Source organism: Melopsittacus undulatus, chromosome 12 (assembly GCF_012275295.1).
Source record: "Melopsittacus undulatus isolate bMelUnd1 chromosome 12, bMelUnd1.mat.Z, whole genome shotgun sequence".
Taxonomy (NCBI): domain Eukaryota; kingdom Metazoa; phylum Chordata; class Aves; order Psittaciformes; family Psittaculidae; genus Melopsittacus; species Melopsittacus undulatus.
In genome coordinates this window covers 7816027-7835395 of record NC_047538.1, presented here as the reverse complement: position 1 = coordinate 7835395, position 19369 = coordinate 7816027, and the positions used below count along the sequence as shown (strand labels likewise).

General features: G+C 48.3%; 1 protein-coding gene across 1 annotated transcript in view; it reads left to right on the top strand.

Annotated features, from left to right (window-relative positions):
• CAMTA1 (calmodulin binding transcription activator 1) overlaps positions 1 to 19369 on the top strand; it is a 220578-nt gene that overhangs the window by 104774 nt on the left and 96435 nt on the right. The window contains exon 5 of the mRNA XM_034068475.1: positions 5119 to 5190. Coding sequence (XP_033924366.1) covers positions 5119 to 5190 — 72 coding nt within the window. The remainder of the gene's footprint in view (positions 1 to 5118; positions 5191 to 19369) is intronic.

Here is a 19369-nt window from a genome sequence, read left to right as displayed (position 1 = left end):
GTGCAGCCTGCCTCCCCCATGGGTGATTCCTCAGCGCCACACAGTTCATCCACAGTTACACCTCCCCATATTCCCATTTATAAAGCCGAACTGGGGCCGATCTGTGCGGAGGAGCATTGAGGCCGGTGTCTCCTCGCATCCCTGTCAGCTCAGTGTCACTGAGCATCACTTTGCTGTCAAAACCCGCCTGGCCGAGCCCCCGCTGCTGCTCCCCCTTTCCCCAGCCCCATCTCACTGCCAGGGGAGGAACAGGAAGATTGATGGCTCAAGGTTCCCCGCGCGTGGTGTTGGCACCGAGTCAGGGGGTTTATAGCAGCACGTTGGCTTTCCTCACTGAATGTTGATTAATGGAGCAGGCGGGAGCCGCTGCTGTCTCCCAGCTCCGGCGGCTGACAGGGGCAAGCCTAATCTGATGTTTAAATGGATTTGGAACGTGTCCGTGGCTTTAGCATCGCTGTCCTGAAGGAAGGACCATCTGCTGCGAGATAACCCGATCTCCGAGGGTGCTCACTTCCAGTCTGTTGGAAAAGAGAGGTGATACACATGAAATCTGAGGGTTTTCCCCAATGCTTCTCATTTGGTGGCCAACAGGCAGCTCACGTTAGAGACTTGAGGTTTTTGCTTGCTTTGCTTTTCCAACCGTGCTCTGCCCAATGAAAGAAGATTGGCAGAGAATTTAGTGGGTACTTGTTACAGACTCGGATGGGAAATTGCTCCTGTGTGTAAAACAAATGAATTACTACAAAGAGCTCACAAATTTCTCTGATCACAATCTATGAAATCCAGAGAAATCGATTTCAGGTAGATTGGATGGTGTCTCTGCTGGGATATGAGGAAGCTGGTGACAGGAATGGGGTAACAGTGGTACCTTTATAAACAGATAACGGAAATGTCTGTGATAGGGATGGGAGAGTGGGTTTTATTGTTGTATTTTGACTGGTATCTCTGGAACTCAGGTTACTGAACTGAAGGATGCTGATCTGAGAGCTTACAAATTGCTTTTCCATCCTCTCTGCCTGAGAAGCCTGTACCAGGGCAGCCTGGATGCTGCCACATGGCTGTGCTGTACCTCTCTGGTGCAGTGGTAATGGCTGAGGGTGAGGGCAGAGCTTGATTGGGCTCAGATAGAGCTGCTAATTTAGGAGACCTGTACCCTGTCATCAGGGTGATGAGAAGAATGAAGCTAACGCCTCACTCAGCTTTCCCGGGAGGTTTGATCCGTGCTAGCAGTGCTGCTGCTGCAACCCGTGTGCTGTTCCCTATGGAAATGGGGGGAGAAGATCTGGAACGCTGGTGTAATTACAGGAGGAGATCCTGTGCAATGTGGTGGTGTAATGGGGATGGTTTAACAGAGGGATGTAATGGGGGTGGTTTAACAGGGTGGTGTAATGGGGGTGGTCTAACAGGGTGGTGTAATGGGGATGTGGTTGGAGTGGGCTGCTCGGCACCATCACAAGAGGTAAGAGTGGCGGCGGTGGCTTTCCTTGCCCCTGTGCTGCCAGTGTCCCAGGCAGTCAGGGTGGTTGTGTCCCTGTTCCTGGTTTGTTCATTGGCATTATGTTCCTACTGGGGGTTTTGATGTCCTGCTCTGGGCTGTGGGGAATGGGATGTTCAGTTTTAGGGTGTGTGGCACCAGAACCAGGCCCTACAGATGTGTGTGCCTTAGCTCACCATCCATCATGGAGCACAGCACTAGGCAGAAGCCAGCACGTGTTGGAGCACACATCCAGGCAGTGCCTGGGGCATGATCCTTCCCTTGCATTGGGCTCCTTGGGATACTTGGTGGCCATTTGTATGTGGGCTTTGGGCTCTCAGCACATCTCAGGGGCTGCAAGCAGCAGCCTTTTCTTTTGCAGGTGCATTTGCTTGATCCGAGAGCCTTTTTTCTGAGGAATCCCTTGTTGTGATGATTTCTTGCTTGCTTCTTGTTGCTTTTCTTTTTACAACGTACTTTGGATTTCACTTGTCTTGTAGCCACATTCCATTATTTGGGGCAATCTTTCCTGCTGTTGCCATGAACACATTGCTCTGAAAAGTCTGCTTTGTGAATTCAGTGCAAATCGGAGCTGTTGGGGTTCACACATGGTCCATGGTGCTGAGCAGGAGCCTGCTTCATCCCTCACCTGCCCGCACAGTCCTTTTTGCCTGGTAAGCTGTGGTGCCTGGCCTGGCCCTGTGGGCTGATGGGGCATTAGAAGTTGGAGCCTTACACCAGCAAATGACTCCAGTATATTTTAATAATTTAGAGCCACAGGTCTTACGTGATTTGTTCTCTAAAGATTGATTTAGTTCCTTATTAAGGGAATTGGGGCTTCAGTGTGAAAATCTGAACAAAATCCAGGCAGTTGTTATTTCTTTTAAATATCCACTGGGGTAACTCACTGGGGAGGAGAATTTCAAAGCCTGTCCAAGCCTATCTTGAATATTTGATTCTCTCGCTTTCCAGTTCCCATTCCCAAGGTGTTCTCGTTAAGGAAGAACACCTCAGCATTATTGCATTCGTTTTAAATAAGCCACAATCACTTTAAGGAGCTCAGGATTAAAAAAATCCACCAATACTTTGATTTCCCCCCTCCAGTTCCCACAAGTTTGATAATGCAAGATGTGGACTGCATTTCAATGGGGGGGGGGGAGCTGGAATTGCACAGCTCCCCTCCTCTGCTCTGAACGTGTGCAAGGACAAGCACAGCCCTCCCCTAAAGGTGGCTGTGGTGCTGATGCTGCAGCCCTGGACCACGCTGCAGCAACCGTGAGCATCCCTGTCCTGCCATGGCAACAGGGATGGGAGTGATCCCATGGCTTCTGTAGGGGACGGGCTGATGCCTGATGCTGGTGCCAGCACTGGTTCCTGCTCCCATCTCCTGCTCCCATCTCCGCTGTGTCCTCAGGCAGAAACCATGCTGCTGGAGTGGTGTTCCTCCCCACACACCTCAGAACTGCCTTTTCTTCCCTCCTGCAGATTTGGTCAGCTTGAAAAAGGGAATCGTGAAAAACGTTCTCCCCTGTCCAGCCCATTAATTCAGGCTGCTCAGGACGGAATTAACCTTGGCAAGGCTTCCAGAGGAGAGAGTCATTCTAACCTTAAAAATCTGCTGATTAAAGCTGGTTTCAGGAATTCGATTTCACTTAATGCGTTGGCTGAGCGCCCAGCCTGGCATTAACATAGCCACAGCCACACAGGCCTCTGCTGCTGCGCCCTCCCCACTAAAGCCCAGAAACCCCAGTTAATGAAACCCCTTCTGCTGTTCTGAGCAAGGATTCATTTAAAGGCTCCTTTAGCTAAAGGCATTCCACGTTCCCTGCTTCCCTGTCTCCTCAGGCCAGCCCGGCAGGTAATTCCCTTCTCCTAATGAAGTGCAGCGTGATGTGGAGTGGCTGCCACTGGCTCTTGGTGAGGCAGAGGGACCATCACTGCCCTTGTTGGAGCTGAGGATGCACCCGCCCCTGTTAACCCGCATGTGCCATGCTAGGAGATGCCATCTAACAGTGCTTAACTCATTAACCTTGAAAATCCTCCAAAACGGAGGCTCGGACTTCGGGGGTTTCTATTTATATCTTAAACATTTTTAATGCCTTTTTATGTGAAAATTAATGTGGTTTTTATTGCTGCCATCACTCATCCCGTCCTTCCTCCAGAAGCTGGGGTGCTGGGGTCTCTTTCTCCCACTGCAGTTCATTTCTCCACAGTGAAGAAAACTCCCCACTGTCTCTCCAAGGCCAGGGGGTTGCTTACACGTGGCTGCTTACACCCCCCATCCCAGCTACCCAAGTTAGAACATCCAGCCCCAAAGCATCAACCCAGAACTGGATTCCCATGTCCTGATGTACATTCTGTGAGCCATCAGGAGGCTTTTTGTAGCGGTTTGCAGAGATGTTGGGAACCAGTTCTGTGGAGGTGGGCTGCTTTTATGTAATTCATTATTGACACCTCTAGAATTATATGTGAGACAGATCTGGAGGTAGAGAGCAGCTTTCCTACCTCCTGACTGCAGGGAGCTTCCAGGAGCTCAGCACTAGTGCCTGTCATTACGTGTTTTAATCCTGGTGCAATGTCAGTCAAGCTCACAGCAGCAGACTATGGATTGCTGGTGTGTATTGATGTGCACTGCACGAGATGCTGGGGATGTTCATGGATGCTGCTCCGGTGGTGTGCCCCACACCAGTTTGCCCATCCTCGCTGGGAAGCTGGTCGGAGTGAGAGATGCTGCACCTTCCAATCCGCTTTCCATAGCAGGGACCAGCTCTGACTCAGCACAACTGAACATTAAAGACCTTTAAATGCAGCCCCTGGTGCCATGCAGCCAGGAGTCGCTGTCAGGGGTTATCTTAAACAAACAGTGTCTGCTTTTCCCCAGGCTGAGTGCTGGGATTTACATGTTAAGCTTTTCTTTGGGTTCTTTTCTGCGGGTTTCCCCCTCTGTTTTCCTCCCTGGTTTTGTGTGTGTGGATGTACCCGGACACATCTCAAAACATCATTAATCTTTGTCATTTGTCTTTTAAAAACAACTCTGTGATAGCAGCCAGCAGCCCTTCAATCCTTTCTCATTCAGGCTGACCTTGTGGGTGCTGGGCTGGGGGGGAGATCCTGCCATAGAACCGTGTGCTCACCAACGAGTGCTGCTGCTTGACAGCGCACCGGCCTCACTGGGCACTGAGTGTGGTTCCCCCCATGGCACCAGTAAAGCCTTGGTGCCATGTGTCACCCTTCACATCACTAGTGATGCTGTGGCATGAAATACCGTGACAGAAGCTTCCTGAGTATATAAACCCTAAGTTTTCAGTTTACATACATGTTGATGAAACAGAGAGTATGTTGGGTTTGAAAGAATAAAACCATGCTGAAGTGAAGATGCAAGTGCAGCCCAGGGAGCCACCCTGGGGAGGCTCATGGGTGGCTGGGCTATGGTGGACTGTTGGGAGGGTGATTCTGTAACCTGTAGTGATGCTCAATAACTGTGGGGTGCCATAAGCTGCTGTCGTGTGTTCCCAGCCCTGGACCAGCTGCAGAACAGCATCCTCTAATAGCAGATAATGCGCTGCCACTCTCGTCCCTGGTGCTGCTTCCTGGGTGATGGTTTCCTTTACTAACCCAACTTTCCTTCTCTTTTCTGTCCCTAGTGCTTGTACGGCTGTTACGTCCATTCCTCCATCATCCCCACGTTTCACAGAAGGTGCTACTGGCTTCTGCAGGTAGGATGATGACAAGTTCCTCTCTCCAGGGGTCACCTGGGCAAGGCTGTGTTTGCCTTTGGAGCCCGTGCGTCCTTGTTTGTGGGATTTTGTTTGTGAGAACTATGGATTTGGTTGTTGTATATCTCTGTTCAGAGGTACAATATGTTTTCTCCAGCAGATGTAGAGCTGGTGATAGCTCAAATGTTCCCTAAATAGAGTCAGCTCAAGTGAGACTTTCTGAAGGCTTTTGGTTGTGTTTTCCTGTTCCAAAGTGAGGCAGGTGCAGGAGATGGGGAAGCAGCTGCGGTCCCGGCATGCAATGGTGCGAGAGAGAATCAGCCTCATGGCTGTGTTTGAGTTTGGGCTGAGTCCTGTGGCCAGAGCTGCTTTTCTGGGGGTCACTCAGTGATTTTTCTTGGCAGCTGTGGGCACAGTGAAGCCGGGTTTGGGCCGTGGCCTGATCCCTCTCATGTCCATGGGCTGCGGTGGCTGAGCTTGGGTTCACATGAGGGAGTTCACCTGGGGTGGGTATTCACTGGGCTGATGCTCACCCCACCTCTGCAGAGCTGCTGATGTTATTGACTGGGTGCAGTTGCTACAAAGTGGAAGCAGTTTTTTTGTTTTGTTAGCAAACAGCATTTGACACATACTGTAATGACATTATTGTTTTAAAGACGAAACCCCTGCAGTCCTGAAAGCAAACAGGTCTGAGGAAGGTGACATCTGTTTCAAGAAGCAAATGGAAAATAATCCCTGCTCCCCCTCCCGGGTTTTGCAGTTGTGCTTCTGTATCAAAAAGATGATGCTGCTGTTGTCACTGCTGCGTGAAAGACACACCATGACCCTCGGGATGGTGCTCACACCATGGATATAATCAAACGAATGTGCACAAAATGTCATTGTCCTCTGTGATGTTTACGTGTGTCTCAGCTCTGTTTGTATCCTCTGCATGTAGTTGCCATGTGGAAGTGAAAGGGAGGATGCTTTGCACCTACAGAAGTCATTAAATATCCATGGTTCAATGCATTGAGCCGAGCAAAACCTCTGAACTTTGGGTCCTGTTTGCTCAGGCAGCAGACAGTGCTCACATCATGGTTCAGAATCCATCTGTGCCAGTGCTGTGGTGGATGCTGTGACACAGGAATTCAGAGGAAACTAAATTCCCACTGAGCACCCTACAGCACCATAGGATCTCCTTACCTGTACCCTGAGCTCTGGCTTGTTCAGGTTTGGAGGTGTGTGTCATTGTTCAGGCATCCTCTTTGCTCTGATAACTGCTTTGGGTTGAGATGGGCAGGTGGGAAGTACCTTTCTCATGAGGCTGTTTATAAAACATGATGCAGTGTTCTGGATGTAGTATACTGGTATTGAGAAACAAGGACACAGCGTGCGTTTGCTGTGGGAGGAATGGGGGTCTGTGATTCATGACAGCAACTCCCAGGCATAATGGGCATCCTTCAGTCATGCGCTCAAGGTTATGCAGCCAGGAATAGATGATGCTTTTCTAACATCTGCACAATGTCTGTGTTTAGATCCACAGTGAATTGAGGGGGAGTGAGACCAGAAAGAGGGAGAAGGTACTTTGTGCACCTGCTTCAGTCTTCTACTTCAACACCACCCAACAAATGACTTTGATACTCCAGAATGGGTACAGGGAGGGCAGTGTCTGACATGAACTTCCAACACAGTGTTGGGCTTTTTAGTTTACAGGGCAAATGGGTGATTTTCATGGGTCTGAGAGGCAGGGTAGCACCTTCGTGGGGCATGGAGTGCTCTGCCTGCGAGTCTCTGGTCAATAGAAAGTAAATACAATTAGTCTGCAATGCCGCCTGTGTTTTATGGGATGATCTTCCTCCAAATCCTATTGTCAGGTTAGATATTGATTAAAAATCCCCATGCAGTTGTTCTTGATCTTTTCTGACTAGCGTTTGCAGCATAAAGGCCAAGACTCAAACAAGCCACAGAGACTATCAGTCTCTCCCCTGCATTTATACTGTGCTATAGCCATTAATGCCATTACGCTGGTATCCAATTTCTTACTTAAACAACTTTGCGTTGCCATTTATGATTGACACAATGTGCCTTCTCCCTGCAGACTGCTCAGGAATTAAATCCAGTCAGCTTGAACTGTCTGTGGGCACAATGCAGTGTTCTTCCTGTGAGCAGTTACCCTGCCATGGGCAGAGACCATGGCATGGTGGCAGGTTTGCAGTGCAAGGCACCATACGTGAGGTTCCCTCTTCTCCATTCTGATGGGGTTTTACGTCTTTGAGACATTTTGGATGTTCTTGATAATGGATTTTAAACGTTGCCTTTCCCCAGGCACCTTTCGTGTTTCTAATAGATGTTGTAAATGCTGAGTAAGCTTTGTAGTGTCTGCGGGAGGCGGTCCAGCCCTGGGCACTGACATGGGCCTGAGCTCAGTGAAGGAGCCATCACCAGGGTGGTGGTGTTCTCTACATTGGGTTCTCATGTTTTTCTTTGCATTTCCTGATATCCAGAAATAGAGGATCATGCTCTGAGCGACAGGCAGAGGAGGAGATGGGGCTGAGGATGCAGATGACCTCTTCAAGGGGCACCGCGGAGGCTCGTCAGTAGCACATCTTTCATTTATTGCTTTGTATTACCTTTTAGCATCCTAAAAGCAGCAGTGCTCTGGCTGTTCACAGTCAGTCAAGCACAGAATGGTGCTGCTGAGGCCTTTTTATAGGTATGAGGGATGGCAGGTCCCCAAACTCCTGGAAAGGCTTCAGCACACATCATGCTACTGGGATGCTGGTTCGGCTGCCAGCAGGACACGCGTGTGCAAACACCCTGTGTGTATTTAGACCTTCTCAATGGCACCAGATTTTCTGTCAATGAAAAGAGGAAGAAGAAGCCCCTGTTTGTACTCGTGATGACTAATGCAGGGAAAATGTGGAGTCTCAGATAGAGGATTTTCAAACATTGGCACAGCTGAGGAGCACAGTGCAGTGTGTTCTGCAGCATGGTAATTGGCACCCCAGGCATTCAGAGTTACTCTAGTGCCAGGCTTCAGGGCAGGCTGCTGCTTGCAGAGGTTACTGGAGGAGAGCTTCATCTTTACCAGTGGTGTCTCTTGGTCTCTTCCACTTCTGGGCCCTACAGCTGCAGACTGAGTTTGTTGGACAAGCATCGCTTTAGTGCTGGAGTTAAGGTGCTGTGGTTATGAGATGTAATACATTAAAAAGGGCATTGCCCTTTTTCTTAATTATGAAGTACATAAACCATTCTGTAGGATCATACTAACAACTTGTGAATTTAGGCAGTAGCTGAATATTAGTTCTTCATGAGTGGGATAGATTCTCATATCACCATCTTTCCTGTGATTGTTTGCCTAGATACGGGAGCAATGTGCATTTTATGCACTCGGGTTTCATTCATGTTAATGCAGAAATTTGGTGTTAATTCTGTATATTTTGCCTCAAAGTTTCCATTATATCCTAAGCAAGAAGAAAACCTTCCCATTTCCTTTTGGCAGCGCCCCGGCAGGGCAGCATTCCCTGTCTCATCACTTGTGCTGCATCAGCAGCATTTTCCCCGTCCCTGGCTGGAAGAGCAACAGCCAGCTTGAGGATTTTGGTCTTTTTCAACCCAAATTGGAAGCATTACAATCTCATCAAAATTCCTGAGACTTTTGCTTAGTAATGGGGTTTTATTTTTCATGTGGGTAAAATAGAAGTGACTGGGCAATAAAGCACCAGGCATCGTGCGGTGGATGTGGGCACTTCAGGCCTGTGCTGTTGGGGATCAAGGTGTCAGTTAGGCTCTCAGCATAATGAACCTCTGCACATTTGCTAACGGGAATATAAACTGTTGCTGCTATGACAGCACATTTTCCCAAAGTGAGTTCCAGCCTCTATGATGAATTAAGTGTGTATTGGAGTGCAGCAGTGTGGCAGGGTGCCTAACGGAGCCAGCGTGGTTCAGCATCCTGAGCATGCTGCTGTGATGACCCTCAGCATCACAGAGCAGATGGGCTGGGTGACCCTGAGACAGTGACTGACTGGTCCAAGGTCCAGGATCCCATCCAGGAGTGCTGGCACTTTGGGATCTGTGGCCTTTAGTGCCATTTATCTCTGATGTGTCTTCATGGCCAGTCTGAGCCCCCTTGGAGAGGCTCAGAGCTGCCACAGAAGAAGTGCTTTTGATACTCACTCTGGCCAGACATCTACAGCAAAGCTCTGTTTAACAGCGGGGTGAACAGTTAAATAGGTTTAGAAGGTGCCACATTGTGTAAAACTCAAGGTCTGTTTAGCACGAGTGCCCCAGCACTTCCTTTTAACTATCATCAGAGGTAGCTTTAACGATAACAATTCATGTCTTGCTCTGCTGTACTCCAGTGTCTTAGCAAAACAAAGAAGCAGCAAAAGCCATGGCACTGCAGTGATGGAAGACCTCTGTCCTTTGCCTTCAGCATCAGAAACCTGAGAGGAACCCTTCCTCTTTGATGGGAGCCAGCTGCTGCAGCTCTGCTCTTCGTCATCTCCATCCCAGTCACTCCTGAGTCTCCCTGAGGCATCCAGGGCCACTGTCAGTGCCAGCACTGGTGATGGGCATTGAGAATCACTCGTGGTGACAGCCGCTCTCTTCTCCCTGCACTTGCTGCCTTTGCAATGTCTCCTGTTGAGGATGGAAATGCTGCTCAGAGCTCGTCCCTCTGTCTCCAGCTCATAGCTCGTGGATGTGCAGCTCCTCTTGGCCAAGATGCTCACCTGAAGGTGCTTGGCACATAGAACTCCTGGCAGATGGAGCAACCATGGCAGGTTGGCTTGGGCAGGCCAAGGAGGATGGGCAGCATCCAGCCATGCCAGGGCTTCCAAAAGGGGAGCAGCCCCAGTGATGGTACTTGGGTACAGGCAGTGGTTCACCTGGGGGTGATCCCAGTGAATACTGTTTCCCACTTGTTTTCTTGTGCCCTAATTTGCATCCTTTGAAACCCACCTCCAGTCTTACAGTCTTTTTTTAATACAGGCACAGAGAGGATCTGTTCCAATTGAAGGCTATTTTTGCTTCGTTTCTCCTCCTTCAGGTTGTACTTGCTCACTAATGTTAGCTTCCCATAGTGTTCACCTTCACTAAAACTAACTCCCATCTGGCCGTGCTCATCACAGCCTCTTGCTCCTGACAGTCTCCTTCCTAAGAACAAACCCATCCTGTGCAGCATGCTCCAAAACCACCCTGTTCAGCTTCACAGAGCATGTCCTGGGGAAGGACAAAGCGTTGGGAACAGCTTCCATAGGAGCCCTGCTTCCCGGGAGATCCAGCAGCAGGGCTGCGTTTAACATCCATCCCCATGCTCAACACCATGAAAATAAATCAGGAGGTTGCTTTCCTGAAAAACACTTTTTTATGACAAAAATCTGCAGCAGATAAAATTGAGCTTGTGACTCAGGCTGGGCCATGCCCCTTTTATCTGTCTGGATACCTTCAAAGCAAAGATGTGTTTTGACACCTGTGGGATGAGTAAGATGGGGCTGCGGAGAGAAGCAAGCAATAACCCTGTGCTGATGTTCCAGCCAAGGGGAGGCGGAGAGGATTACAAATGAACTGGTATGTCGGAGGCTGGGAACGTTTGAGCAGGAGTGCTTTATCTTTTGTAATGTTTGTATCAATTATTTATTAACACACTTGCTGCCTTTTCCTGAGGAGTTGGATGGGAGCAGAATGGAGAGCCCGCGGATTAGATGCCAGAAGAAAGACGCCAGTGATTAAAAAACAATTTCCAGCCCTTTCGAGCACATAACTTTATTTTCAGAGCAGCTCTCTGCTATTTTTGTACAGCTCTCCACCATCTTAAAGAAAACCCCGGATTTGTTCCCTAGATATATGAGGAGACTGACGTTAATGCGAGCGCACTGGGAAGCAGTCAGAGTGCTTTAGGTGTTGCTTAAATAATCTGTTGTCATTTAGAGGAGAGATGCGTTTCCCCAACTGCTGTGGGACGTGCTGGGGTTGCTGATAGAGGGGAGGAATTACAGGGGTGATGTGAAACAGTCCAGGACATGGACTATCACGGAAATGGGAAGCGGGTTCCGTGCTTGGGCTCTCGTGCACTTTACACCATTGCTGGGGAGCATCGACCTCTTCACAGTGGCACCCAGAGGTGACACCACTGAAGCTGGATGGCTTTTGCTCAAGTGTACACCCCTGTGTTCACCCAGACAGCAGGACCCTGCATCCTCCTGTTCTGCTCCAGGTCGGAGCAGTGATGCCATCACCGAGAGGTCCTGGTGCAGGGATCACAGTCAGGCGACAGTGCAGCTCAGCTGGAAATTGAATCAAACCACAGGCTCCAAGATACTTATTAATATGCTCTGTATATTGAGGATTAGGCTTTTTGTGACACTTAAATTGAATTCTAATGCTATTTTGAAATGTGTAATACGCTGAATTTACTTCACCTCAGGTTTGAGTTAATGGTTTATTAAATTATGCACCTTGCAGGAGCAGAGCTGTTTGCTGGTGTAGGACACTGACGCTTGCAGTAGCAATGCAGCAGTTTTGCTGATCTCATCCACATCCTCCCTGGTCAATTATTAGGTCTGCAGGTGTCGATGAATGTATTATTCCTTTCGGCTGAAGTTTCATCCTCTCTGGAGAGGCATAATTGGGGATTGGGTTGGAAATTCTGTAGTGAAGCAAATTGCAGTCTGAGTTTAGAGCTTTGGAGTTGGCTTTGGCGTGGGCAGCGGGGGACGTGCAGCAGATGCTGCCAAGGCTCAAGTCTCTCCTCCTAACACAGGCTAGTTTCTTTTCCTCCAATATGCAGTGTTCTGGCCTGCAGGGAGCTGCCCTGTTTATGTTTTATCTGCTCCGGCACACTTTGGTAAGTGTTCTGGATAAATCACTTCCCAGGTGCCTGCAGTTCCAAGTGCTTTCCTCACTGTCCTGCTGCTCTGAACACCTCCCTTATTACCCCAGTTGCTTTTATTCTCAAAATCATCTTTTATTTCTGGAGTATCTGTCTATTCCCTTCCTATAGAGCGGCTGCCTTCAGCTGACACTGATGTCTTGTGTAGGCCCCCAATTAACGACCACTGTGTCTTGTCCTGCAGGAGATCCCATCCCAGTCACTTCCTGCAGCTGCCACCTGTACCACTGCATCCCTCTTGCCAGTCCACAACCATTCATTTCATGTAGTAGTGAAGGGGCAGAAGCTGGAGGAGAAGGACCTAAGTGGTTTTCCCCTCCTGAACAAGCTCCATACCTCAGGGCATCGTGTTCTGTGTAAGGAAAAAGTGCAAGATTTTTCTTGTCATACATTTGTTTCAGTTAAATGTCAGCCTCTTTGCATCTCTCGTCATGCTGCTGCAAGACGTATGTCATCTGACAGCCTGCGAGCTCGCGCTGCCGTTGTTAGCCATCAGCAGCAGCGGAAGCGCAGTTTAGATGGGGAACATAGAGGTTGAGGTTTCTATCAGTTTAGTCTCTGTAAGATGGGATGGTCTGTTCCCTGGAAAGTGGATTTCCTGAGAACGTAACCGGCACAAAAGAAGTTTGTTGGATTGAGGATGTCTTCATATTGTCCTCCTTTTACAGCCAAACACTGCAGAAAGCTCCCGAGGAATGCTGAAGGTAGTTCTGATCTCCTTGCAGCAAGTGAAACCAGTGCAGGTAGCGGCAGGGATGGGTGGTGCGAGCACAGCCCAAGTGATGGTCACTCTGCCCATGACCCAGTGCCACATGTAGAGCACATCGCATATGTATTGCCTGACATAGTCCTTGGGACATGCAGGATGGTGTGTGTGTTGGACAGATATGTTTGGCTGGCATCACTGTTACTGGGTTTGTTAGGAGCAGCGGCTGTTAAATGCTCTGACAGACCTCATGGAGCCACCTATAACAAGCATCACAGACTAAAACCTGCAGAATAATACTTTGTGAAACATATCAGTTGAATTATGCTCATCCTGTGCTTCTGCATTTCACACATCTGTCCTGCTAGGAATCTGCATCACATGCAGGGTGTAAAACTTTGTAGGAAGAGGAATCCGCATAGCAAATAAATCCCCTTCTCAGCCTACAGTGAAGAGAATGGAGCTGCGGCATCAGTTGTGCTGTGAATGGGTTGAGCGAGGTGCAGAAATCAGCCCTGAACTCCTCCTGCAGTGCTTGGCACTTGCACAAATAGCTCGAGCCTCAAATGCTGTGATTTTTTTGGGGTTTATTGAACATTAAATCCATCACAAAAAATATGCAGAAAGAAAAATGAATGCAACATCTTTCAAGGTCACTTGTTTCCGTGGAGGCGATGGAACTGCGCGGGGCTGTCTGTACTGAAGCAGTGTCGGTGCAGGAAACCATCCCCTCCAAATCCTGTAGCAACCTTCCTTTTTCCATGGAAAAATACAGCAAACGTGTCCTGGAACCTGCTCCCTGAGCAATGGGGCACTTGGATCATCAGTAATTATGCCTATTAGGGGATCTCATCTCCTGTCTGCCATTTATTGACCTTTTCTTCAGTGTCATTCTCTGCTCAGGTAACTGGAGGACCAGCCATAGGAGTGTTTAGGATGGTGTCAGAGACCCACTTGAGTTCCAGAAGGTGCTTGATTCTGGACCCATGTAAGATATGCATTATGCTGCCAGATCTGGAAACCTTGGAGAAAGGAATTTTTCTCTGAGTGGGATAAGAAGTTACAACTGTAGATGCTGGGAAGCTGCTAAGAGAAGTTCTCTCAAATAGCTTTTCTGTTTGTAATACCATATTAGACCCTAGAGTCTTTCCAAGCTCAAAGTGACCCCCAGTCTTGCTTGTACTTTGTCCTTCCAGGGAGCTAAACCTTCATTTTTGGGTTTAGAATCAAGTAAAGATGTGTGGAATTGAATATGAAGTCCAGGAAGGATTCAGGAATTAATGTGACTGGTGTCATTGAGGATCAGCTCTTGAGTCTGGGGAGTGAAGTGGTGTCAAGCTTGGGGTTTAGCAGTGATTTGTGTGAATTAGCATCAGGAGAACATCAGTGGCTTTAAAATGTCATCTTCATCATAGCTTTGCTACACATGATACAGTCCTGGGCACCATCTTAGGCATGGCAAAGGATGGATAATGTGTGTGTGTCCCCTCCATGACCTTCAAGAGGAGCATCCCTCTCACAGAGGCTTCCTGGGGGCTCAGATTTCCAGCCTGCTGGAAAGGGAAAGGAAAGAGAAGGTGTGGAATGGGTTTGATTAAAAAGTGTTTTGGCTTTTTCTTCTGAAGGGTATTTGCAGTGGAAACTCCACATGAAATTTATACTCCTCTCCTATGATTTTGACTGGTTTTAGTGCCCAAATTCTCAGTAGAAAATGTATTCAATAAAAATTTGATGTGGAACTATAGCTCAGCAGAATCTTTTTTAGGAAATCCAGCTCTGGGATATTTATTTTGTATCTAGTTTCAGTTTTAGTGCCTGTTCCTTCTGCAGATGCCCTCGTTAGCCTGCTAACAGTTTATGTAGAGCTCAGCCCCTCGCATGCCTGGATCCCAGCATCCCGGCGAGCCCAGAACATTCCTGCAGTGTCTGAAGGTGAAGTCTGGGGGGAAGCACAGCTTCCTGTTGGCTTCTTCTGCAGGCAAACCCAGGCTTCTTGTTCCTGAAGAGACCCAAGGGTTTGAGCAGGGGGATGAGCCTGCAGCAGGTAAATGGTTACTGCACCATGGGCAGTGATACGGGCAACAGGAGCACAGTGTGCTTGACTTACAGCAAGTCTGCTGGGAAGGAGTTTTAGCAGGAAAGGTGCAGTAAATGTGGATTTGTTCTCCTGTGATGCTCAGTGTGCAAAAGGAGACTGTTGAGAGGAAGCAGGAAAGAAATCTGGGATGGCCACAATGGAAATTGCGGGATAAACCCAAGAGCTGTGAGCCCCCACAGTGTTGCATCTGCTGTGGAATAGCATTGGGAACAATTGGGATGATCCCAGCATCTAGGAAGAGTTCATTCTGATGTGTAGGGGAGAAGGGTTTGTTTTGTAGGATTTGGAGCAAGTGCTGGTGATGAAGGACATCCTTGCTCCCCTGATTCCTGACCACTGTGCCAGGAGTTTCCCATTTGCTTCCCATAACTGCAAGCGAGCATCTCTTTGTCACACAGCCATTTTTGTCCAGTTCCCTCCTCCTGCTCCAGTGTGGGACAGGCATCCCAGGGCAGTGATGGTCACAGAGGCCCAAAGTGACTCTCCAGACATAAATCCCAAGGTTTAAACCTCTGCTTTAGCCCTTCACAGTCACCATAAAGATCTCTAACAGGTTTGTGCTCCAGTGTACTGCGACAAGCGGATGCTGATCAGGGAGCTGTCCGTGAATTACCACCTCCTTTAACACAGAGCTGGAGGCTTAAGGCACCAAGAGCTTTCTCCTAAGCTGTAGTGATGAACTTGTGTTCTCCTGTGAGTAAACAATCTACTTTGCCACTTCTTTTCAATTTAAACAGGAGTACACTGAAGCCCTCTTGCAAACACATCTCTTGTGTCAGCCAGACCGGAGGCTTTGGGTTGTGTTTCTCTCCTCTTCCTATTTTTCTCTTTACTTTCAGTGTTCTCATATCAAATACTCACTCGGAGAAATACTGCCCGGAGGCATGGGAAATGGCACATGGCTCTATGAAATATCCCCCTGTCCTAGGATACACCATGTTTTCATTGGGTGACAGCCCAGGATTCAGTGCACGGCCTAAATGTTGTGGCATCCTATTTGATTTTTGCCTCGTTGGATGGACGAGACGCTGTAGCTCACGGACGACACGACCATTTTTCCTCATGGTTTCCCCTTTCTCTAGATTACTGTCTGTACGGTTCAAAATGGAACAGGATTCCTCTGCGCTTTATAAATTAGGGCCATATTACAGCAGCACCCAGCAGTGCTGCTATATTTCACACAGTGTCAGGGTTTCTATTATAAACCTTATTTTTCAGAGGTTTATAGCTCAGCCATAAAAATTCACTGGATGCTGAGGCTTGGAATGTAACAGCTGCATCTCAGCCATGCAGAGGATGTGTTTGCAAGGGGGTTTATAAGCAAAACAAAACGGGCTTTGTGTTATGTGTATACATAGAGGCCTATATAATTGTGTTAAAATCGGTGTAAGTTTATCCTAGCTGTGATTTCAAAGTTAATTGCATGGGAGTTAGGAAATGCCCCTTTTTGGCAGCATTATTTCTTTCTGTTTGCCAGACAGGGGCGATCAGGGGGGTACTTGAAGACCATCCTGGATTGCTTGTGCCCAGGGAGCGTTTGCATCCCAGCTGGCGTTGGGAAGAGCTGTGTCATCGGAAGCTAACAGTCACTAATAGCTTTTGCTGACTTGCAGTGGTCAGCTGGTGGCACTGTTAATCACAAGGGCTGTGCTTACTTGCCGAGGGGTATCTGGCTTATACCATAATGATTGTCCATAAATTCCCATTCTACACAAAAGAAACCCTGAAAAGGGATTTGTGACACAGGCTGTACCTCCAATAATGAGGTAGTGATAGGCCAAGGGGAATGGCTTGAACCTGCCTGAGGGGAGACTGAGCTGAGCTCTTAGGCAGAAGCTGTTCCCTGTGAGGGTGCTGAGGCGCTGGCACAGGGTGCCCAGAGGAGCTATGGCTGCCCCATCCCTGGCAGTGCTCAAGGCCAGGTTGGACACAGGGGCTTGGAGCAGCTGCTCCAGTGGAAGGGGTCCCTGCCCGTGCCAGGGGATGGAGCTGGAGGAGCTTTAAGGTCCCTTCAACCCAAACCAGGCTGGGATTCTACGATCCTACATGTGTACGTGCCTTTGAACGTATATAATCATTATGTTTTTCTTATGTTGACATATGAGTAAGATACCAACCTCCTCCTTTTAATAGCCTTCCATAATGCTCACACCTGCTGGAGTGTGATTTGCTGCATTTCAACAAATAGGCTAGCTCAGATGAATGAAGAATATCTTTCCACAGGGCTGCAAGCACGCCTGTCAAAGGAAAACAAAAAGGGGCTATTTGTAGCCCTGTGCTATATGCAGCCATCACACGACTGTGATTGTGCCTTTATATGTGCAGTTCAGTCATCAACACAGAAGCTGGTTCGTATATACAAACTGCTAAGGAATGAAGGACACAGATTTGGTCTGAGTGTTAAAAAGAGAACCCCCCCCACAATCTGCAGGTCAGTGTTAACTGAACACTGTGTCTTCTGTGACCTTTTGGCTGCCGTTGGCTTTCCAACTGCATGAGTTTCAACATCACTGTCACACAGGCCTGTCTTTAAGCTTGTGTTTTCTGTATGTTAAGGCATTTTGACCTTAGTGCTGTTGGTCTGTGTTAATTCCCACTCTGATATTCTCCCTGGTAGGAGGCACCCGACCAGCTCTGTAGAGGCATGAGGACCACATGGGCTGGTTTAGCTTTGAAAGTCGTGTTGGATTCCTGCAGGGAGCACATCTTCACCACCTCTTCCCCAGGTGCTCCTCAGTGTTTTCTCATGTGAATTCAAACCTGAGTAACACCACATGGCTGTGTGCGTGAGATGTAATGACAGGGAACTTGGTACTGCACAGTGATAGGGGTGTTATGCTGCAGCTAACCCCTTATCTGGCTCCCTTCCACGCGCGCGGAGCCAGGCTGCTTCCATGGACACACCTGCACAGCCTCATTAATTAATACCATGTTTTACATTTCGTTTTAATAAAGCCTTTTCATTACAGAGCTTGTTCCCATGGCAGGAAGAATTGAAATTCCTTGCAAGAGCATTATAATTAAGCTGTAAGTGCAGTGGGGAGGAATTCCTGCTTGGGAAGTGTATCTGTCTAAGCTGGCTCATTGCAGGGGTGATCCCAGCAGACTCGGGCAGGGCTCCCTTGGCCTGAGCTTTGGAAGGTTTCTGGCCAAGAGGTGCTGTGTGCCCAGGGCCTTTCCTTGCCGTAGGTTTCAGCTTCAGGTCCTGCTTCACAGCCTGGAAGAGATGGAGATCAGTCTCTCCAAGGCAGTAGTCCCCATTTATGGCTGGCTGGACCACTGCAGCTCCCAGTGTGCTTGCGGTCAGCCAGGGCAGCAACATGGGAGCAGCTTTTTGCTGAGTTTGGTCCTGCTGTTATTTACTTCCTCACTGTTGGCTGCATCCAGGGTTGCTCCCAGCCAACACTGCAGCAGAGATGTAGTGTGAGATGTCTGCCCTGTGCAGCCAGTTTGGGCTGTTTGTTCTGTTTGATACCGAATACCAGGAGTGGCAATACGGGAGGTGAAGGACTCTGATATCTGAGGTCTGTTGTGGCTTGCTCCTCTGGTTTAAAAATCAATACATGTATGCACAGCTGATCATAACATGGGGATTCATTTGGATGAGCAGAAGGAAACTGGGGTTCACCATGATGTTAAAGCATCACTTTCAAGGAAGGCAGCTCGGCAAAAGGAATTAATTCAGTTCTGTCAGCATTACTTGTGAACTTAGATTATTGTTTTCTCTTTGGCTTATAAAATGAGATAAAGCCTGCCCAGGAGGAGCAGTTGTGTTTCTGCCTCTGACCTCAGGGATGCTTATTGATGAGCTATACAGCAGGAAGATGGAAATGCTTCATTAGCAGGCGACATTGCATGTTATCTGGAGAAGATCCTAATGGAGTAAATTAGGAGGGAAACATCTGTTGCTTTCTGTCTCGGGTTTTAGTGCTCAATCTGATGCTAATTCTGGCCTTTTGCGACCTTTTATATGTCCCTTCATCCTAAATGGGAGACATGTTTTGTTCGTTAACTGCGGATGTGTGCTTCAACCTCTGAACTTGAATTGCTTCAGAGTTCATCTCTACCCTCTAGGAGAGATCGGCCCCCTTCTTATTTTCCTGCATTCCCAAGGCCTTACAGGCAAAATGTTAGTGGTGGGACTGGGGAAAAGGAGCCTGAGAGGCAGTAAAATCCTGAGCCAGGCAGAGATATGTGTATATACACATGCGTGTAGATACAATATGCCAAGTTCAGCCTTCTTCCCCCTTTTGTCTAACGATGTTATCATTAAAAAGCAGCTACAGTTTGTAACAGAAAATTACAGGTTTGGTTTGCACAAAATTCATGGCATTTTAGGAATAAATACTCCTCGCAGCTACACATCTAAAGATCCAGGTTTGCAGCTCCCGTCCATAGGGAGGAGATGCAGACCTGATGCTCAGGTCTGTGCTGCTCAGCACCACACTGCAGTTGCAGAAGAGTTTTGTTCAAGGCTTAAAACACTCACTCAACTTAATGA